General features: G+C 38.9%; 1 protein-coding gene across 2 annotated transcripts in view; it reads left to right on the top strand.

The window, feature by feature from the left end:
- TUT7 (terminal uridylyl transferase 7) overlaps nt 1–19,310 on the top strand; it is a 42,940-nt gene extending 23,630 nt beyond the window's left edge. For both annotated transcript variants that reach the window (XM_020805821.3, XM_020805822.3), the window contains exons 14-29: nt 329–479; nt 1,722–1,808; nt 2,032–2,132; nt 3,948–4,005; nt 5,214–5,317; nt 5,869–5,958; nt 6,037–6,150; nt 6,244–6,321; nt 9,257–9,434; nt 10,275–10,322; nt 10,425–10,516; nt 13,186–13,301; nt 15,439–15,773; nt 16,110–16,183; nt 16,851–16,914; nt 18,325–19,310. In XM_020805821.3, coding sequence (XP_020661480.3) covers nt 329–479; nt 1,722–1,808; nt 2,032–2,132; nt 3,948–4,005; nt 5,214–5,317; nt 5,869–5,958; nt 6,037–6,150; nt 6,244–6,321; nt 9,257–9,434; nt 10,275–10,322; nt 10,425–10,516; nt 13,186–13,301; nt 15,439–15,773; nt 16,110–16,183; nt 16,851–16,914; nt 18,325–18,392 — 1,758 coding nt within the window. In that variant the 3' untranslated portion in view covers nt 18,393–19,310. The remainder of the gene's footprint in view (nt 1–328; nt 480–1,721; nt 1,809–2,031; nt 2,133–3,947; nt 4,006–5,213; nt 5,318–5,868; nt 5,959–6,036; nt 6,151–6,243; nt 6,322–9,256; nt 9,435–10,274; nt 10,323–10,424; nt 10,517–13,185; nt 13,302–15,438; nt 15,774–16,109; nt 16,184–16,850; nt 16,915–18,324) is intronic.
- The last annotated feature ends 3,644 nt before the right edge of the window (nt 19,311–22,954 follow it).

The following is a 22,954-nucleotide window of genomic DNA, read 5'->3' as shown; positions in this document are numbered from 1 at the left end:
CACTACATGACACTGAAACCCCTCACTCTTAGGTAACTCTGGTATTTGAGAATCCTGACCATCCATGGGGAGATTAGATTGTTCTGACCTCCGCACTGTGATTAGGAGAATAGGTTGGCCCTCAGTAATACAAAACTTAAATCATGCCTAATTCATTAAGTTAATCCTCTCAGATGATAAATTCAGTCTCCCCATGTATACCCATGACTAAGCAATGGTTGCTAACTGCTGCCTGGTTTCTCTTCCACTTTGTAGTTTCAGAAGCTAGGGAGTGATTCAGATCAAATCAGATAAATATTTAAATGTGCCTTGCTTTATTTTGATGCAGGCTCCTACAATCGTGTGCAGCTTATGTAAGCGGGAAGGTCACCTAAAAAGAGACTGTCCAGAAGACTTCAAGAAAATTGAGCTAGATCCTTTGCCACCATTAACACCCAAATTTTCCAGTATGTTGGATCAAGTGTGCATCCAGTGTCATAGTAAGTTCACAAAACTTTATTTTAATTGCAGGCTTAACATCGGGCTTAAGAAAAGTTCTTAGTATTTCTCTTACTGGGACTGCTTTTCCATTTCCTCCAGCTGCTCATAGGCAGGGCTTGAAAAATCTACTCCTCCACTCGTCTGTGACAAGTGAAAAAAAGCTGCTTGACGAGCCACAGCTCCCTCAGTCTCTCTCTCTCTCTCTCTCTCTCTCTCTCTCTGATCCTACGGTCCTCCCCCCCCCTTCCCATTGCAAAAGGAAAAACAGCCCTCTTCTCAAGAGAAGAGAGAGCGTCACATAGATATATAGCTCAGCGGGAGAATGTAGAGTAGCCCCATGCTGGAGAATATGGAGATTCCCTGCTCCCAATTTCAACCGAAGGACCTACAGTAGCTCCTTCAGAGGCCAGGCACTTTTGCTTTCAGTTTTATTTTTGCTGGAGACATTCAAAATACAGTACAAGCTTCATGACCCCACAGGCACGCAGGTAATAAAACAACCCAAGTCTGAGGGTATATTTATGTTGGGTTTGTATACATTGTTATGTAGAAAGTGCCTAGTTTAAATTTAAATTTAAGTTTAAACATAAATTGCAAGGCTACAGTCCGGTCATGCTGATTTGTGAAATTTTTGACTGACTGGTGAGACATTCTAAAATTTTTCAAGCCCTGCTTATAGGTCATATTGGGTATTTAAATGGTTAAAATATCCAATTTTTCCAGTCACTTTCCTGATGCAAGTCATGACTGTGTTGTTTTATCATCTAAATTTCCCAACTAGTGTCTGCTGCTGACCCAGAGAGAGAAAGAGAGAGAGAGAGTACATATCTAAGAATATTGCTAAATTCCTGTTGCTTCTGAATAAATTTATACACTTTGTAACTAGTAGCTGATACAAAATGTACACAGAGTTCACTATGTCTTCTCTTTGTGTTTGTTTACTATAAGAAAAGATGCAGTCTCATATAATGTAACTAGAATTTCTTCTTACAAAAATTCATTTTTCTGAATTAATATTGGTTCTTTTACGTCAGGTTGTCAACTGTTGGGTATTGCATGATGCTTTTCTGTTCTCTCATAGCACCATATATCCAGCACTTTTCCTGCTTTACTAAGACTATCAGATAATTATGATGTAGAGCAATGCTGTTTAAAAATATTAGTAGAAATATCTGTTTGGTATATCTCTCACTTATGGTCATGATCCTCCTAAACTGAATTCATAACTGTCTTTTTAACAGAGGATTTTGCTCCAAATGTTATAGAGGACCAGGCTCGTGAATACATACGGCAAAACCTTGAAAGATTCATCCAGCAAGAATTTCCAGGTGTTCCTTGTAGTTAAAATTCTTATTTTATATAATTTTAGAATATTTTGCAGAATTTGAGACTGTTTGAGAATATTTTTATATTTTTAGCTTGCTCTGCTAAATGTGATAGCAAGCAGAAAATTTAAGTGTATATGCCTATATTTCTTATTTCTAGATTTCCTTATGCTGTTAACTGGCCTAATTTTAAGTTACTTTCACTGAAACACATCCTTCCTTATAGGCACAAAATTAAACTTGTTTGGCTCTTCAAAGAATGGATTTGGCTTCAAGCAAAGTGATCTTGACATTTGTATGACAATTGAGGGTCTGGAAACTGCTGAGGTAGCTTTAAACATTGGAAACTTTATTAACATACAGCATTACCTGTCTTTCATCTTTTTTATTTTCTGAGCTGTTTTGTTCCACATGCATTTACATGTTGTATTAGTAATAATTATCCATTGCAAAGCTGATAAATAATCAGGTTCACTATTTCATCATTCAAGCTTATTTAGTAAATCTTTCCTTTTATTTCAAAGTGCATATTCAGTAAATAACATATATTGTCTTATCAATATACCCCTTGAAACAACTTTCCCCAGCCCACCACTTTGCAGATGTGTTGGATGATGACTCCCATCATCCTTTAGGAGATGTTTGTACTAAAACATTTGTGTAACATCATCTTAATTATAGGGACTGCTTTTTCTTTTTTAAATTATTATTGGCCATACTCCTCTTCCATAATTCTGCCAGCATAACACTAACTACAAAACATTTGGAGTCAAATTGCCTCAGATTAAGCAATCATTGTTATATATTACCTGTTGTGTGCTGAGTTGCATGACTCAGTATGCAATAATCTCTATAGTAATTTTGGCCAGAATTAATTATATAAGTGGTGCCTGACAGTCACCTTAGATATGTGAAGCAGCTTAGGGAATGAAAATAATTATAGCTATTTGCATCTGTTAAAAGTAGTTTTCAGTGCATGGCTTTTTCTGCCTTTGTTAGTGTAGTAGACTGCAAACCTCTTCCAGCATATCCATTTGGAGGCTGTAGAGCAGAGAAGCAAAATGCAGAATTCTTCCTTTCATTCTTCCTTCCTCGTTTTAACACAGGTTGTGCAGTTTTTGCAGTCTAGTGGTTTGCATATGCTTTCCCCTGGACCTCAGACAGATACCCTCCCCAACTCTACTGTCTGCTTAAGAATCAAAAAAGATTGTCAGTGCCACTTCTGAAAAAGGCACCTGATGCCTAAACCAGTGCTTGAAGTGTTTTATTAATTCCAAAGGATGCCGAAACATAAAATTATATCTGGGGGTTGGGGGTAGAGAGACTGGGCTACAAAAGAAAAAAAAACATGAAAATAGGTAAATATAAAGTTGACAATTTAAAAGTCTGCATTTAAAATAAGAGGTATATAGCACAATTTATTTTTATTTTTATTTTGCTTCTATGAAATGTATTACAGTAAAGTTCCAGTGGCACTGTATTTACACACAAAACTGATTCAGCTCCAAGTAGAGTGAATGCCAGTTTTTTTTTCACTTTGCTTTCATTATTCAGCATGGATTGCTTTGTAAGAACAGGATATGTTGCATATGCTTGCAATTTTCTGAATTTGAAATTGTAGAAAAGACCGTATGCAGCCTAAGCGTATGTCACATGTTAAAGCAGGTTTCACACAAAGTTTTTGCATTACTGCAATCTGTTTGAGCTGTAAGCCATATGAATTGGTGTGTTAAACAATGAAACTGATCACCAAAGCACTATTCAGTCATTGCTGAAGCACATGATGCCCACTTTGTTGTGGGAAGAACACTAGCCCCACTCCCTCCATTACTTTTGACATGAGAAAATGACAGTCTGAAGAGGGGGAAGTCCTGCTGTCTCCATGTAGCTTGGCCACAACCAGAACCCAAAATTTTGGTAGACATGGAGAGGCTACTCAGACAGAGCAATTTCCTTTCAGTGTCACTTTCATGTGTTGAAAGCAGTGATAGATAGTGGCAGAGCCAGGCCACTCTCTTCAATGCATGTGGGTTCTACATGTTTTAATACTGACTGAATAGGAACCCAAGCTTTCCATAAGCAATAATTAACAGGAATATTAGAATATGTCAATAGTACAATAGAATCCTTTTTCTGTCACAGGGTCTTGATTGTATAAGAATTATTGAAGAACTTGCACGTGTTCTCAAGAAACATTCAGGTAACCTTTCTTTTCTTGGAAATGTGCTCTTATTTTTAAATTTTTATTTATTTATTTATTTTATATTCAAGAGTATGATTTATGTCACACAGGCATTCACCTTAAAAGGAACCTTGATTTCAGTATTTCTCATCACCGACCCCTAGTGAAATGAAATATATGTGAAATATGAGAAATCAATCAGCAGCAGATTACAAGTTAGCAAGTTACCAGTCTTGCACCTGGTCTTACGACTGGCATGTGATGAAGCTTACAACTTCTTCCACTGTTACGTAACCAGATTCCACTTAGTCTGGAGTAAAATCCTTGTGGGATTCTGACTATTAACAAACAGACTCATCATAGGCATTGAATGGAGATGTGGGAGTACTGTTATGAAATGCAGGAAGAATTGTTGAGTATAATACCAAGTGTAAATGTAGCTTAACAGCAAGCACTTAGTAGCTGTTTCTTTAGTTGTAAACAAATACATCTCACATATTTTGCTGTAAACCTAAGGGAAGAGACTGCCTTGATTTTATTGAAACGAGGTTTTCCAGCTGAGAAGCCTGTTAAAACTTTAAAGTAGGTTTAGTTACCACTTTTGTTATTGCTTTCAAATATAATGCATTAAAAGAGTGGTTTCTTAAACTCTTTGCCATCAAGAAATCATTTTCACACTGACTTATCTGCCATCAACTCCTGTTCATTTGAAAGAATATGCCTCTGAAGCTGAGATGAATAATTCATTCACATAATTCAGTGACACTGTCACTTGTCATGAATTTAGTCCTTGAATGTGTAGAAGATTCCCTAATAGCTGTGAATTCTAGGGAAGCACCACTAGTGGCAGGCCAGCTGTTTGTTGGCTGTTACTATTCTTTAAATAGAGAAACCCATGATAAAATATTCCCTGGAAAATTATTTGAAAAAGGAAGCGCTAAAATAAGATGTGTTGAATTCACTGAGGCATCAACAACTATACGTGCATGGGGCTGGAGCCTATACATCAGTGGTCCCCAACCTTGGGCCTCCAGATATTCTTGGACTTCAACTCCCAGAAATCCTGGCCAGCAGAGGTGGTGGTGAAGGCTTCTGGGAGTTGTAGTCCAAGAACATCTGGAGGCCCAACGTTGGGGCCACTGCTATACATTATACAATGCTGGGTTTCTGTTGTAATGCTGCCATTCAATTCAATAGGTATAAATCCATCTTTCCTATTTTCTCAGGTCTAAGAAATATATTACCCATTACAACTGCTAAAGTGCCAATTGTCAAGTTCTTTCATGTCCGAAGTGGTCTTGAAGTAGACATCAGTTTGTACAACACATTGGTAAGAGCATCTTCTAATCTGTTATGCAAAAACTCTTTTAAACATTCATTTGATAAGTCTTACCAAAAGGGCTAATTTGTATTTTATTGAGTGATGGAAAATCACCACTGGAACTGGGACTGCAACGGGCAACATGCCTTTAATTGCATTTAATGCCTTCTTTCATGCTGACAAAAAGGAAAATGAAGTATTGTGTGAACAGATCAAGAACATTTGAAAAATCAAAGAGTAAAGATGTCATAGTTGTCCCTTCAGTGTCTTGTTCCACCATGGACTGTAGAAATAGCTAAACATTAAAATATATCTAGCCAGAAAAAAAATTCAAAAGTATCTCATTTTAAGTTTTATTTTTAATATTCTGTTGTCTTAAAAATAAGTTGAATTTTTGTCTTTAATAGTAAAAGATTAAAGGGTTCCACCTTAACAAATCCAACTTGAGTGGCTCTGAAACATCGTAATTCTTTTGCATGTGAACACATTTTCATAGAACTTGCTGAGCCAGAAATATTCTTTGTCATCTCTACTTTACATTTGATCTTCTTTTTTTATAGGCTTTGCATAATACAAGACTTCTGTCCTGTTATGCAGCTATTGATCCCAGAGTTAAATATCTCTGTTACACAATGAAAGTATTTACCAAGGTAAAGTAGTGTGAGAGGTAACATTGGATAAAATGCAACACCAGTCAGGTTTTGCAATTAATTTCTCCCTCTTTTCAGATGTGTGACATTGGTGATGCATCTAGAGGCAGCTTATCCTCCTATGCTTACACTCTTATGGTGCTCTATTTCCTTCAGCAGAGAAACCCACCTGTCATTCCTGTTCTTCAAGAGGTATAATACATATTTAAATTTTGATACACTTGCCAACATAATTCAAAAGCTGCAAATCTTAAACTGTGTCCTGACTCTTGTTTCTTTCCTTAGATCTACAAAGAGCCAAAAAAACCTGAAATTCAAGTTGATGGTTGGAATGTCTATTTCTTTGACAGAGTAGATGAACTGGTAAGATAAAATGCCACATCTTCAAGTTCACATTTCTAATCTTTGGCAGAACAATGGAGGAAAAAATGACTGAAATGTGTTGGGATGGAAAAGGATTGAAAAAACATTGCTTTTAGTGTTCTAGAACACTATACTCTTCAACTTAAACAAGACAATAACATTGCAGTGGCTCACACTCCCTCTCCTCTTTATAGTCCAAAGTCCCATTGCTTAGTATAGTAAATCGTACTATAGTAGGCTCTGTGACATAAGGCAGATGATGTCATCAGCCATGGGTTTTTATCTTGAACTAAACATTTCCTATTCTCTTCCCCACAGAACGTTCCCTATGGATCCCTTTAAACTTGAGGAAGTCTATGTGGATTGGTGGGGGGGGGGGGGAGGAACTCTTTTATGTCTGAAAGTCACCAGTGGCAGTCCCAGTTCCAGTGGTGATTTTCCATCAATAAAGGCTCCACCCCATCCTGAGGCTCCCAAGGTTTCCTCAGGTCTGAAGGGATCCTTAGGGAGCCTCAGAATTTGGGTGAGGGGGTGGAATATGAATTTTAAAGATAAAAAGCTCTGGCTGATTACTCCCATCAGCCTTCTGTGCACAAAGTTGCACAGGATTCCTTGAACTTGATTCATAATCTATATTTCTGAGTTTAAATTAGTAGACTTGGAAAAACAATTTTAGTGGGTCAGTGGAGAAGACATTAATCGTGAACCTTGAAGGTAAAGTTAGGAAGTCTGCTCAAGTAAGGATGGACAAAACAGATTATACATCATGCCTTTGCCTCCCTGCCACCGCCTCTCCCCCCCCCCCCGAATCCAATGCACTGCCCATGCCTCTTCAGCTCCCATAAACCCCCAATAAAATTTTTGGCCCCTAATATGCAAAGAACACCTTTCAAGGTCTGTGAGGGGTGTAATCTGAACAGTACATCAAATCTCTCCCCCAGGACGTTTTAGATCATAAATAGACATCGGGATGAATATGAAAACAGATCAGCTTTTTTGACAAAAATAGCCAATTTGTTAAATATTCATCCCTTCATATTTGTGGGTTCCAGGAAGCCCCACAAATATGAAAGGATCAATATTTACCTGTTTTTATTTGTCCTTCGTATTAAAAAACCCCAAAAAACACCATTCTGCCTACCAGCCACCAATCAGCTGATGGGCAGCAGATAGGCAGTCACAACCCCACAGCCTACCCCCCTTCCTCTCCCTACTTTATCTCTTCCCCACTGACACCCCCTTACCTTAATGGCTGCTGCCAAGGTCTCTTTCTGGCCTCCCAGCCACGGCATGTAAAAGGGAGACTGCCTTTTGCAAAGATGGCGGTTGCAGCTTCATTTAGGGTAGGGAAGCTGCAGCTGCCATCTTTGCAAAGGGCAGCCTGGGTTCCCTTAGATGGCGGCTGCAGCTTCCCTACTCTAAATGAAACTGCAGCCACCATATTTGTAAAGGGCAACCAGTCTCCCTTTTTACATGCCGTGGCTGCGAAGGCCTGATAGAGACCTCAGCAGCAGCCAATAAGTTAGGGGGGTGTTGATGGGGGTGGGGAAGGGCTAAGGTAGGAAAAGGAAGGGGTGGGGGGTACGCTGTGGGGTTGGCTGGCTGTGGGGGGTGGCTGCCTATTGCTGCCATGGCAGAATGGTGATTTTGTGTGTGTGTGTGTGTATGATCGGAAGAGGGGCAGTGGGGTGTTTTTTTTTTTTAATGATCAACCCCCCACAAATTGACAACGTCATTGTAACATCCTCCTTATACCTCACAAAGGGGCCGTTACGTCACACTCAATCACTCTTTGTTTCCATTGCCACCAACCATTCCCTCAAATGAATCTTCAGGCCAAAGTATGAATTCAAAATAAAAACTTAAGGTTTATTGTGTACAAACAAAAGGAAGGGAAAATCACTTGAATATAAATAATAAAGCAATCACTATAATAATATAACAATCACACACACACTCTCACAGACCCTCACTATATAGCACAGTTCTTATCTCACAGTATCTCCAAGCCCTAACTCCCTATCTCAACCCTATCTCAAAGCCCTATCTCAAAGCCCTATCTGGCCCTATCTCCAAGCCCTATCTGAATCTCTCACACCATTCACTTCCCCTTGTATACAACAGCTCCACCCCTTATGTCCCACCCCCGTCACGCCATTGGTAGATGACACACAGCTTCAGCAGTGACGGGCAGGTGATGTCATAGCTGTATGTAACAGTCATTATTGGTCACTTCATGGGAGCAACTTCATGCTTTGTGAGTCATCAACTTTTGACAACTCACGAAGCAGGACGACTCACCAAAATGGTGAATCATCGCCATCTCTAATCATAAAGTTTCTTTTTGAAAAATCAGAAGTGGCCTACCAGTCATTCCCTGTCTCTAAAAATATATATTTTTAAGTTGGCTTAGAAAACTTGAAATGGGGCATAAAACACAAATTGTAGCCCTTGACCCTCTAGCAAAGATTGAAAATAGCCCTCAACATTTGGAAGTTACCCACTGCTGCTTTAGTTGTTCTAAAATGTAGGGATTGTAGACTACACAAGTTGTGTGTTTCAAGTATACAGGTCACCCCCACCTGTTTGTTCATATTTTACAGTGATTATAATTTATAAAATGCTGAATTTGTTTGGAGTATATTCCTCCCTGAAATTGGATTGGTAAAACTATGCTTTATTTGGGCAGATTGAAATGTAATTTCATTTTGTTTAATGAATAAATTTAAAAGTGTGCAAGTTACATACATAACCTGAATTTTGTTATGCTTTAAATTTTATGTAAGGCTTCAACAACTATGTATTTTGACGCAACACCTTAGTAGGTTCAACTGCCCTGAAATACTTAAATGGATCTTTATCTGATATTTCATTATGTATGGTAAGACTAAAGTACTGAATGTCAAAGAAACACAAACTTTTTTCTTAATTTCAGCCAGCAGTTTGGCCAGAGAATGGTAAGAACAAGGAATCCATTGGAGAGTTATGGCTGGGACTTCTGCGTTTTTATACTGAAGAATTTGATTTTAAAGAACATGTTATCTGCATCCGAAGAAAAAATTTGCTTACGACATTCAAGAAGCAATGGACTTCAAAATACATAGTGATTGAAGGTATTACTACAAATTACGATAGTTTTCCTACCAATTTTTCAAAAGTCATTTTACTATAAGAGCCAAGTTCCTTAAATACTTCATTGGTTATGTTAGGACAGTACCTAGAGTTCAGTGGTTGTTGGAGGTTCCAGTCCATTTGTATTTGGTTGGCCACACATTCTCTATCCCTGCTTTAAAGAAAGGGATATGGAACACTGAGTAAACAAAGAAGTATTGCATTAAAAAAATAAGACTGATATATAAACATAGTGGTGAAGATGTTTATAACCTGCTTAGTTGCACTCTGAACCTGCTTTAGAGCCACTTCCGCACTGTGCTTCATGTGTTCATCTCTCAGTGCTTGACATTGACCATGCCTGTAACTTATTTATGCATCTGTTTCTCTTGATTTGCATTTGCTGTAGTTGTCCCTTGCTAACTATCTGCCAGGAACTGGTCATGATGGTGGCCTAGCTCTACCAACAACTCTTTCTGTCCCTGTAACTGTAGTTAAAACATGGTCCCAGCAAGCCTACTTTCATTGGTCCTTTCTGTTCCTTAGTATTGGAATTTTATTTCCCTTCTTATATGGATCGTTTTAGTGAAATAAAGTTTGATGCATTAGAATGTTCCACGGATGGTTTTCAGTTCAAAAGACTGTTCTATCATTGAAATATTTTCAGTTTTCAAAAACTTACAGTCTTCAGTGTTTCCTTTCTATTTCAGGGGAGAGAGAGCAAAAGGGGAAGAAGTGTTGAATATTCCCATTTTAACTTCATTTGAAAGAAATTTCTTTTTTAAGCCTGATTGACTCCTTAAAGCGGGTTTTCACTAAAGTGTGTCATGTTCTACTTGTAGATCCTTTTGATCTGAATCATAACCTTGGTGCTGGATTATCAAGAAAAAGTAAGATTTCTTGTCCTACTTATCTTGAACAAAAATGCTCATGTAATTGACATGTGATTTTTTCCATTTAGACAGTTAATTATTTTTGTTTGATTATTCTAGTGACAAACTTTATAATGAAGGCTTTTATCAATGGCAGGAGAGTGTTTGGCACTCCAGTAAGAGGATTCCCTAAAGAATATCCTTCAAAAATGGTGAGTGTGTTTGAGGTCCACTGCCACTGCCCTCTGCAGCCCTGGTGGCCTTTACATCTCTCACCAATAATTTCATTTACTCCATGTTGCTGTATTCTTTATTTGAATAAATAAAGCCAAGTGCTTTCCGCAGTGGTTCCCCATCATTGCCCCCACCCCCACCCCAGAAGACTGGGTTTCCTGCACTGGTCTGCTTGATACAGTCAATTCAGTGCTGGCCTTGGCTCCTGTCACTGAGGCAGCTGGACAGTGAGCGTTAGCTGCTTTCTTGCTCCTCGAGGGGCCTCCTTCTCCTCTTGCATTGACATTTGCACTGCCAGCACCCGAGCTGGATTGGCATGGGCTCCACAGGACCCTGTCAGGCATCTCAGGCACCACGGAGCTGGTGGGGCAGGAGCCTTCTCCAGGGCTGGCATGGTGGAAGCCTCTTTTCTCCAGCTTTGGCCCTTTGCCACATGGAACCTGCATGCCAACTTCTGCCAGGGTTCATCCTCTCAGTCCCAAGCCAGATCATCCATCATGGAGAAGTGGGGTTTCAGCTCTTCTGCCGCTGAGGCCAATGTCTCTTCCTCCTCTTTCGACCCTCCACCAGGTGCTGCAAGCCCATAAGACCCCAAAACTTTCCCCCCACATTCTTTTAACCCTGCTGGCAGGCTCTCTCCGTAACCTTCCAGGTGCATCCCCTCCCCCATCTCCCCAGAGACACCTGGGCTTTCTTCCTTCTAGCCTTCTTGAAAGCTCAGAGCAGCTGCTCTACCTGGGCTCTTGGGGATGGGGCAGACAATCTGCCCGGGGCACAAGTGGCAGCCTCCTCGTAGTATGCTAGAAATCTAACAACAAAAATGCATTGCAAATATTGTATTGGGATATTTTTGCCCCACCAGCGATATGGGAATATCTGCATAACCCTCAGTGCCAAAATTGTACTGGGCAGTTATATTAGCAGAAGGGAAATGGCCTATTTTTGCAGTGACAAATTGCCACTAATTAATGAGCCCTCACTTAGATTCCTGGCCATGCACCAAGCTACCCACATGGTGTGCACTATGAAATCCAAGCAGGAACTTTTTAATTAGCAGCAATTTGCCAAAGTGAATTCCACCCCTTCCTCTAGCATAACTACGAAACAGGAATTTGACCACTTGTAGAAAAACGAAATTATACGTGTACATCCAAGATTGGCAGGTATCTCTATTTAAAAGATTGGCCATATTAAAGTATTTTGTTTATATAACTTAATTTTATTAAAGAGTCTTTTGTCAAAATTCCTTCTACTAAACATTTTAGTGTGTATATTAACTATTCTTGATGAGCACAGAAACCACATAGGCTGTAAGGTGAAACTGCACATCTAAAATCAAACTATGTATGCCCATGATATCTGTATGAAAGAAATTGAAGCTCTTACATCCAGTGAATTCAATGGATTGGGAGAGAGTGATGTCACCTGGTCATTCAGTAGTACCCCCTCATCTGCAGGATCACTATCTGTTGATTCACTTATCTGTGGTCTGAAAATATTTTTAAAATATCAAAATTAAAATAAAATAAATGTTTCTTAAGATGAAGTTACCAGAGCTGGACACTAGAGGGAAGCAGAGGTCATGCTATATATAGTATTTGCTGTTAAAATAGTGCCCCACATTTTTCAGTTTACTGTACTTATATGACCTATCTATTCTCCCTTTCCATGGATTTCATATATTCATCCAAAGTGCACTTGCATGACTTTGATTGCGTGTAAGCCACTTGGACATGAAAATAATAGCAACAAGGGAAAACTCAGCAGATGTATTTAATTTCTTTGGTGAGTACATCTACAGAGTCTTTCTTCTCACTTATCTTCAGATGAGCATTACAGCGTGCAGCTTTGCAGACACAAATGAAAATCTAGATAAATCTACAACTAGATTGGATTCAAAGATGGATTTCTGTAGTTTTATTTGATGCTTCTCTAGAATCCTTACAGGTTATTTAAAAAACAAAAGCAAATTAATGCATTAAACAAGTCATAGGCAGTCCCTCTCAGAGGATGTTGTAGAGCTGGAAAAGATGCAGAAAAGGGCAGACAAGGTGATCACAAGACTGGGCAAATCTCCTGTGAATAAAGAGGCTGCAATATTTGTGGCTGTTTAGCTTAACTAAAAGACAAGTAATGGAGTAGCGACATCGGTGATTATGAAAGGATGCATGCTATGGGGAAAATTGATAGGCAGAAGGATTTCTCTGTGAATTTGGATCATCCCATGAAGCTGAATGGAGGGAGATTTCAGAGGATGGGAAAAACTACTTCATAAACCTCAACTGTGGAATTTGCTGCTACAAGATGTATCAGTAGTCTTCAACTTGGATGTCTTTGAAAGACAATTCATAGAAATTGAACATCTCCATGATGGCTGCATATTACCTCCAGTATTGGAGGCAGTATGCCTCTGTATCTCAGTTGGTGAGGCATATGAGTAGGAAGGTCCTGTTGTACTCTTGTCCTGCCCTTAAGCAACTGATTGAACCCTATGTAAACAGAATGTGGCCCCAAGGAGGTTTTCAGTCTGATTTGGCATGCTTTTTCTTATTTTGTTAATTATTAGTGTTTACCAATACTGAAGTAGACAAAAAAATAAGTGCTTTCTTAAGAGTCAGATGCTAACTTCTTGTAATTATTTTCTAAGGAATATTTTTTTGATCCGGAAGTATTGACAGAAGGAGAACTAGCCCCTAATGATCGATGCTGCAGAATTTGTGGTAAAATTGGACATTTCATGAAAGACTGTCCTATGCGGAGGAAGTAAGAACTGTTTCTCTCTTATCAAAGAACAACTTGTCAGTGTTAGTACAAATGTTTTAACTAGCACGGTGCAAATATGATATTCTCAGTTTCTGACCAGTTAGAAGAATTTATAAATTACATCTGTGCTAGAACACTGTGTATGTGAATGCATTGCTGTAACAATTCCTAAGTATTTATACTATCCTAGATGTGTATTATATCAGTTTAAACAGTTTTTATATAGGATAATAAGACTTTATATAGACTTCCTTTCATAAATATCAGCTGATACAATTCAAGAACTTAGACACTCCCTTTGTACATAATTGAATCATGTTTCAATCAGCAAGGCATGACTTTGATTTGCAAATCATGAAATCTGAGCAGTGATGGCAAAATGAGGTAGAATTGTTAGGCAATGTACCCTCTAATTTTCAGCCCCGCTGGGTGGAGCGTCACCTTTCACATGCAGAACTTCGCTTGTGTGTGCACGTTACTTTGATTCCCCCCCCCCTTGCGCATGGGGTTCCATCATGACTGGAACCAAGGGGGCTGGAAATGAGGAGGAAAGCTGCACAGAGGAAAGCAGAGTGACGCACACCTTAGAGCAGTGGTCCCCAACCTTTTCTAAACCGTGGAGCAGTTGGGGGGGCTTTACACAGGAGGGCACCCCCACGTGGGTGGGCTGGGCACTCTCGTGGGTGGGCGGGGTGTGCTTGCACACATGCGTGGATGGGGGTGCTTATGGGTGGGCAGGGCGCACATGCAGGGTATGTGCCCATGGGTGGGCAGAGAACATGCATGCACATGTGCAGATGGGCGGGGCACCTGTGCAGGTAGGGGGCAGGAGATCTGTCTCTGCAGTTTGGTCCTGCCAAGGCCACAGACCGAGGCCTTGGCAGAACCGAGTTGGGGACCTCTGCCTTAGGGGGTACCTTTTTTCAAGTCAGATAAACTGACACCCAAATTTTACCTAAGAGTCCTACAGAACTTAGTGGCCATTCAAGAAGAAAATCAGAAGCATATGTTCATTACAGTTGGCATTTATCCCAAAAGGATTAATTCCAGTGTGAACCAAAACAAAAATTGACATCCCTTATAACTTACTTTCTTCTTCTGGATAGCTTTTAGGTTCCTTTACCATATGTAAGACTGACATACTGGGTTTCAAAAAAATACCTGGCTTTTATTTTCCAAACATACAAGAAAATGTGTGTGAATTATTACTTACAAAATTTATATTTCCATGCTCAAGTATGATATATCAGAAATAGAAACCTAGAAACTTAGTTAAGGTGGGATACTACAAGATTATTACATTAATATCTCTCAGTTAAATTAGTCACAGTAACATCAATAAATTTGATAAATCAGAGCATAAGCAAAAAATGTTCTAGATTTACATAAATTCCTAACCCCCAGCAGAGTCTGTCCCCAGTATATGTACTCCCTCCTTTTTGCTAACACTCCTGGTTTGTTGTTTATACTCCTTTTTATCATTTCTTATCAACTTGCCATTTTTACGGTCCTAATAAATTACTTAAGCTCTGTACCTGCTTCCAATATATTCTTATAGATATTTCTATTAGCTAGGGTAGTAAATCACAATTCTTGTTAAGGCTGGCACATAGTCACTGAAGCAGATAATGGGCTTCGCTTTGATTAATCCGACCTTCTACCTGCAAGATACAGTATATGGAATACAGCCTCTGCAACTTAGTAAAGAAGTATGTTACTAATATGTATTCACCATATCAGTAAATATCATCTGGCTTTACAGATACATTACAGTATTTTAAACAATATGAGCTGAAAGTTTGATTCTCTACTGTGCCTCCTTGACAGGGGTTGGACTTGATAATCCATAGGGTTCCTTCCAGCTCTGTAGTTCTAAAATGAGCTAGATGTTATTTTACAAATACCACATCATATCTTATGAAACTCTTGAAATTTTGAATCAGTAATTACAAGTTGAAAAGAGTAGCTTCAACTACAAAGAATCATCTCTAAAATATACTTTGCCCGCTGTTCCAATATACAATCCTTACGCTGGATATGTGATATTTTGTACATCTCAAGGTTCTGTTGGTGCTTTTACACGTTTTGGTAACTAAAATTACACTCAATTTTCCTTTCTGATGGCTTGTGTTCTTAGACTGAGAAGACGGCATGATAGTGAAGACCCTAAAAACCAAAGATACACAGAAAGCAAAGAAAAAAGAAGTAAAGAGGAAAAAGAGGCCCCAGCTAAATTTACAGAAAGAGAGGTTTTGCTAAAGGATGGGAAATTACAGATATGCACACCCAACAAAAATAAATTGGGATGGGGAACAATGGAAACTGGAAAAGAGAAGTCTCCCAAGCAGCCATCAGAGAAATGGAAGCGACAGGAAGACAGAGATTTAAGAGAAAAGCGTTGTTTTATTTGCGGAAGAGAAGGACACATTAAAAAAGAATGTCCACAGCATAAAGGCTCTACAGGTATAAAAGGTGGGTATAGTTTAACACTGGAAGTATACACATGGCTAAAAGTGTTTGATGATGTTAGCTGTTTTTCTGAATTGTGGAACTGAATCCAAAGTTGTGTGGATCAGAATAGGACATTAATGAACTAAACTTTTTTGCAGGTGGAAAAGTGGTTTGATTTTGTTCTGATTACTCTTCCACCTTGCAGTTTACTTGTGTACCTAAGTATTTGCTTTGAATGTTTGGACTTCCCTCAAGAATGATATGGATGAGGTTCTGCTATGCTCAGTTGTTTAGAACGTTCAGGTAGAAAGGCATAGTTTTTTTACAGTTCAATAATTACATTTTTATCTTTCTCAGGCGTTCTAAAGTCAGAAAGCCCATGTGGATCTCCTTTATCCAGTGCAGTTAAACACTCTGGTCGATTACACCAGGTAACTAGTATGCTAAACATTGATTACATTGATTTGTTTGTTAAGAAATAGGTTTTCTCTTCTAAATATAGACACAACTCTTGTAAGTTAAGTATATCCAATCAAACATTCACTGTTATTGTTATGTGCCATCAAGTCTCCTCTGATGTATGGCAACCCTATGTATGACTGATCTCAAAAATGTCCTGTCTTCAACAGCTCTGCTTAGCTCTTGTAAACTCAAGCCTGTGGGTTCTTTTAGAAAATATCTTATGTGCTTTTCCTCTTTTCCTGTTGCTTTGAACTTTTCCCAGCATTATTGTCTTTTCCAGAGAACCTTGTCTTCTTGTTGTGTGGTGGAAGTAGGAAAGCCTCTGATTCAACATTTTTTCCTCCAGAACTATTTTAGGCTTGATTTTATCTAGGACCCACTTGTTTGTCTTTCTGGAAGTCCAGGGTATCCACAAAGTCTTCCTCCAGCATTATATTTTAGACAAATACTTCATTTTTTCCCTGTCAGCTTTCTTTATTGTTCAGCTTTCATAGCCATATATGGTGATTAGAAATACAATAATGTGGATTATCTTGGTCTTGGTCTCCATTGACTAAGAAATCCCAAATGTAATGCTGCTTCTCTTGCATTGTGCTTTAGCTAACTTCAGATGTTTGCTTTGGTGTTTTTTTTAAGGGACTTCTTCCACAAGAAGAAAAAAAGAAGCAAAAAGGAAAAATATTCTTGAGTCCTCAGTCAGGTTTGTGTACTAGGCTTTTTTTAATGCAGTCTACAACCTTAAGAAGAAAGTGCACAGACATAAAACATACACAAACCAATCCATAAATGCTGCAAATATACTTAAGCTGTGGATTAGGTAAATTATTTCCCCTTGTCAGTTCCATTCCCCAGCAGCTTTCTATTTCTAGCTGCAGCCACAACCAAGCTGTTTCAGGAGGGAGCCCTGACCCTTAGAACAAGCTGTGGGGCCCAGGAATGCAAGAGTGTTCCGTTCTACCCATTTCTTTCCATGAGTAGTTTTTAAGTTCCAGATAGAAAGGACTGAACTAAGATTCCTACTTTGTTTTTAAATAATGCATGCATTTCTCTCTCCGAGCATCCTTTTAGAGACATTCCCTTCTATGTGGGAGAAAGTGTTCTCCCACTAGTGCTCTCCAACACTATGTGGGTGTTGGGATTTGCAGTGCCTGCGTTAATAAATAACAGGTTGTTTTGTGCCTTAGTGAGAAGCACTTTTATTTCTGTAAGATCTGGTACTAAATTTTTGTTGATACTTTCTATACATTTAAGCCCATCACATTCTCCTAAAGCTGTTCCCAAGGGCCAGGCGGTGCTCTGTTACAGATTGTAAAATGGCACAAAGAGCTACAGGGTGGTGATGGTGGGGATGGAACTCAGGTGACCTCTCTTATACAGATCCTTTTTCCTAGGACAAAAACACCATGGGTTACTTCTTTTTAAAGTTTCAATCTAAGTATGAGAAGATGAATGTGTTACTAAAGATTTTTTTTGTTTTCTGATGAAAAGCCAGAAAGTAATATAGCAAGCAAAGAGCAGTCCCGAAGACAACCAAAATACATATTGTTACAATAGTACATAACTTCGATTATCTGCAAATTTACTGTGCATTGAAGTAATGAGGGAGATGCTTTTCTCAATAGGACAAATGATTATGCCTTCAAGCAGGAGGATTTCTTATTTCTAGAAGGGGGATGCCAGACAGAACTCGTAGAATGTGGCATGCAATATTTTGTTCAAATATGTTCAAGCTTGAAGGGATTTTAAAATCAGACTCAGAAGCATCCCATTTCTCCTCAGCTGAGCAGAACAGATTTCATGTAAAAACATAACATTAAAGTTTATGCATGTCCAAACCAGTTTGCCCTAGACGATCCAGTAGTTCAAAGGATGGCTATAAAATGCTGTAATTGATTCTCCCCATATACTATAACTAGTACACAACTAATTATCTGTTGTACATTCTTTTATTTGTATTTTGTATGTTTTAGCCATATAATGTGTTTTACAAGCTGGTCGCTTGACCATAATAAATAAATACAATACAATACATGAAAGCTCATGCATGTTTGTTCCTTTGTGATTACATCTTAATTTGTGGCTTTTTCTCTCCCTGCCCCCTCCCACACAGGTAGCCTTTCCAGTAAATATATGACTCAGGGAAAAGCTTCACAGAAGAAGCCCTATCAAGATTCATGAGAGACTGAAGCAATCTTTTAAGATGCAATACTGACCGTCCATTTCCTTAAGAAATTTTTATTTTCTTTATAGCCTCTGGGTTCACAAAACAGCAGCACAAACAATCTTCAACATGAAGTTAAAATCACATTTTATTTTAATTAAATTGCTAAAGATGAGAAAGCAATGGGTTTTAATGTTTCTTTGTACCATGAATCCCTGATCTTAATTGATTGAGCATTTTAACAGATAACCATACTGTTTGTATTTACTAGGTAATATACATAGATGGGGGAAGTACCTAACATAAACCACTTCTTCCTACGTTCAGTCTGAATGTTTGAGTGCACTTCCATGGTGTGCAAGCCAAATATAATGACACCTTCAAAATACTATTTTTCAAGGATAAAGGGGTATTTATTCATGATGAACACTTCCTGATTTCTTGTGTTAAAAGTGCTTGAAAATGTTTCTGGACTGCTACTGCTGTATTTGCAAATATTTTAATCTGTGGGGAACTAAGACATGAACATTAAGTAAACTTTTATGTAAACTCTGTGGAAAAACAGTGCCATCGAGTTCTTCCTGTTATTTTATGATAAATTGAAAGGCTGCTGTGCTCGTGTAGAGACTGAGAAGCCAGTTCTGTTTGCTGCTGCTATGATTCTTTCCCATTGTCTGCAACACAGGAACAAATTTCCTCTAAGGAAACAAAGGGTATATTTGGCAGTTAAAAGAAGATGAATGCACATCTGCTTTTTTGAAAAGTAAAGAAAATAATCTGTGTGCTGATTAAGGATTTACTTTTGTACTTTCATCAAGGCTTAATGTCAGGATTTCTGCAGATGGTACAGTATACCCTTTCTACGAAATGTATACAGCAAAAAAAAAGCCACTGTTATTTATGACCTTGAAATAAAATACCCAAGTGAAAACTTTTAATTTCTACACTTTTTTTGTTATATGAAATATCTTATGAAACTAGAATTACAAAATTTTGTAAAATTACTGTATCTTTTTAACATGTAACAGTATTCCAGCTGAATGTGTCTTTAGAATTTTCATTTCATTTTGTTTCCATAGAAAAATATATAGCTCATGTATAGAAATACAGATCTAATCAAATGTTTATAATCAGAGTGGTTTTCATTTAAATCAAATTTAAATCATGATTTTAAATCATTTCTCAATGAGACTTGATGTAATTATGTGGATTTCTTTTCACATGAAAAGTGTCCTCTTGCTTCCTATAACATTTGTTTTTTTTCATTATGCATATCTTTGAGACTAGGCAAAAGTCAGAACAAAAAAAGGTGGAACACACAATCAAAATCTGTGCTTCTGTATGTGCAGTGTGGTTCCTGAGGACCTTTTGTGGTTTGATGCATTCATTGCTTCCATGGAGTCTTGTGTATTTATTTATTTATTTATTTATTTATTCATTCCGCACCTATCTAGTCAGCACAACCACTCTAGATGGCTTACAACACAAAATATAAACCAGATATATAAATAAAATAGTTTACACAATTAGAAAAAATTGCTACAAGATGGAAGGAAAGACAAAATAAATCATAGCAGAAAAGGAGGGGAAGAAAATTAGGAATTAACTGGGGGGGGAGGTCTGCCTAAATATCCATGTTTTCAGTTGATTCTTAAAAATATCCAGCGAGGGAGCCGCACGAATCTCAGGAGTCCTGTTCAGGGTCTTTTTGCAAGATACGGACATTTCGCTTGGAATGAGTATTAGACTTTGGCTCCTAGGGGTATTTTATGGCTTCTTGTATCTCTGCCCTGTGAATAGAGATGGCCTACTCGGAAATAGCTATTCCACCAGGGCATTTTCTGCTATATGGAAATCTGGCCCATAATGAACAGTGTAATGTGATTGCTATGGATGTTTTGCACACTGAGGCATCAATCCAGTCATCACATGGTTGGATTGTTGTAGTAATTTAGTCATTAAGTCGTGTCTGACTCTTCGTGACCCCATGGACCAGAGCACACCAGGTCCTCCTGTCGTCCACTGTCTCCTGGAGTTTGATCAAATTCATGCTAGTAGCTTTGGTGACGGTGTTAAACCATCTAGTTCTCTGAAATCTCCTTCTCCTCTTGCATTCACACTTTCCCAACATCAGGGTCTTTTCCAGAGAGTCGAGTCTTCTCATGAGATGCCCAAAGTATTGGAGCCTCAGCTTTAGGATCTGTCCTTCCAGTGAGCATTCAGGGTTGGTTTCCTTCAAAATGGATAGGTTCTTTTTGCAGTCCAGGGGACTCCCAAGAGTCTCCTTGAGCACCACAATTCAAAAGCACCAATTCTTCGGCGATCTGCCTTCTTTATGGTCCAGCTCACACTTCCCTACATCACTACAGGAAAAACCATAGCTTTGACTATGCAGACCTTTGTCGGCAAGGTGATGTCTCTGCTTTTTAAGATCCTGTCTAGGTTTGTCATCGCTGTCCTCTCAAGAAGCAGGCGTCTTCTAATTTCGTGGCTCCTGCCACCATCTGCAGTGATCATGGAGCTCAAGAAAGTGAAATCTGTCACTGCCTCCATATCTTCCCCTTCGATTTGCCAGGAGGTGATGGGACCAGTCGCCATGATCTTAGAGCAAGTCCTCCTCACTTTCTGCCATCAGAGTGGTATCATCTGCATATCTGAGGTTGTTGATATTTCTTCCAGCAATCTTAATTCCGGATTGGGATTCCTCCAGTTCTGCCTTTCACATGATGTATTCTGCATAGAAGTTAAATAAGCAGGGAGACAATATACAGCTTTGTTGTACTCCTTTCCCAATTTTGAACCAATCAGTTGTTCTATATCCAGTTCCAACTGTTGCTTCCTGTCCTACATATAGGTTTCTCAGGAGATAGATGAGGTGGTCAGGCACTCCCATTTCTTTAAGAATTTGCCATAGTTTCTTGACTGTCAACACAGTCAAAGACTTTTGCATAGTCCATGAAGCAAAAGTAGATGTTTTTCTGGAACACTCTGGCTTTCTCCATAATCAAGCGCATGTTAGCAATTTGGTCTTTAGTTCCTCTGTCCCTTCGGAATCCAGCTTGTGCTTCTGGGAGTTCTTGGTCCACATACTGCTGAAGCCTACCTTGCAGGATTTTGAGCATAACCTTGCTAGCATGTGAAATGGGTGAAATTGTACGGTAATTGGAGCATTCTTGGCACTGCCATTCTTTGGGATTCGGATGTAGACTGATCTTTCCCAATCCTCTGGCCACTGCTGAGTTTTCCAAACTTGCTGGCATATTGAGTGTAGCACCTTAACAGTTCCATCTTTTAAGATTTTAAAGAGTTCAATTGGAATGCCATCACCTCCACTAGCCATGCTTTCTAAGGCCCACTTGACTTCGCTCTCCAGGATGTCTGGCTCAAGGTCAGCAACCACACTATCTGGGTTGTCCGGGAATCCAGATATTTCTGGTATAATTCCTCTGTGTATTCTTGCCACCTCTTCTTGATGTCTTCTGCTTCTGTTAAGTCCCTCCCATTTTTGTCCTTTATCATGTCCATCTTCGCACAAAATGTTCCTCTAATATCTCCAATTTTCCTGAACAGATCTCTGGTTTTTCCCTTTCTATTATTTTCCTCTATTTCTTTGCACTGTTAATTGAAGAAGGCCCTCTTGTCCTTGCTATTCTTTGGAAGTTCACATTCAATTTTCTTAACTTTCCCTATCCCCCTTGCATTTTGTTTCTTTTCTCTTCTGTTATTTGTAAGGCCTCGTTGGACAGCCGCTTTGCTTTCTTGCATTTCCTTTTCTTGGGCATGGTTTTTGTTGCTGCCTTCTGTACAATATTACAAGCCTCCATCCATAGTTCAGGCACTCTGTCCACCAAATCGAGTTCCTTAAATCTGTTTTTCACTTCCACTGTGTATTCATAAGGGATTTGGTTTAGAATCTAAACCAAATCCCTTATGAATACACAGTGGAAGTGAAAAACAGATTTAAGGAACTCGATTTGGTGGACAGAGTGCCTGAACTATGGATGGAGGCTTGTGGGAGGGGACAGGGAGAGAAAAAGCCACAAATTAAAACTTTAGATTATACCTGACTAGCCCAGTGGTTTTTCCTACTTTCTTCAGTTTAAGCTTGAGTTTTGCTATAAGAAGCTGATGATCAGAGCTACAGTCAGCTCCAGGTCTTGTTTTTGCTGACTGTATAGAGCTTCTCCATCTTTGGATGCAGAGAATATAATCAATCTGATTTTGGTATTGCCCATCTGATGATGTCCAAATGTAGAGTCGCCTCTTGTGTTGTTGGAAAAGAGTGTTTGTGATGACCAGCTTGTTCTCTTGACAAAACTCTATTAGACTTTGCCCTGCTTCGTTTTTAACAACAAGGCCAAACTTACCTGTTCTTCCTTTTATCTCTTGACTCCCCACTTTAGCATTCCAATCCCCTAAAATGAGTAGAACATCTTTCTTTGGTGTCAGTTCTAGAAGGTGTTGTAAGTCTTCATAGAATTGGTCAGTTTCAGTCTCCTCAGCATTGGTGGTTGGTGCATAAACTTGGATTACTGTAATGTTGAAAGGTCTGCCTTGGATTCGTATTGAAATCATTCTA

The sequence above is a fragment of the Pogona vitticeps genome, chromosome 2 (genome assembly GCF_051106095.1).
Source record: "Pogona vitticeps strain Pit_001003342236 chromosome 2, PviZW2.1, whole genome shotgun sequence".
Lineage (NCBI taxonomy): Eukaryota > Metazoa > Chordata > Lepidosauria > Squamata > Agamidae > Pogona > Pogona vitticeps.
This window is presented reverse-complemented; position numbering and strand designations above follow the sequence as displayed.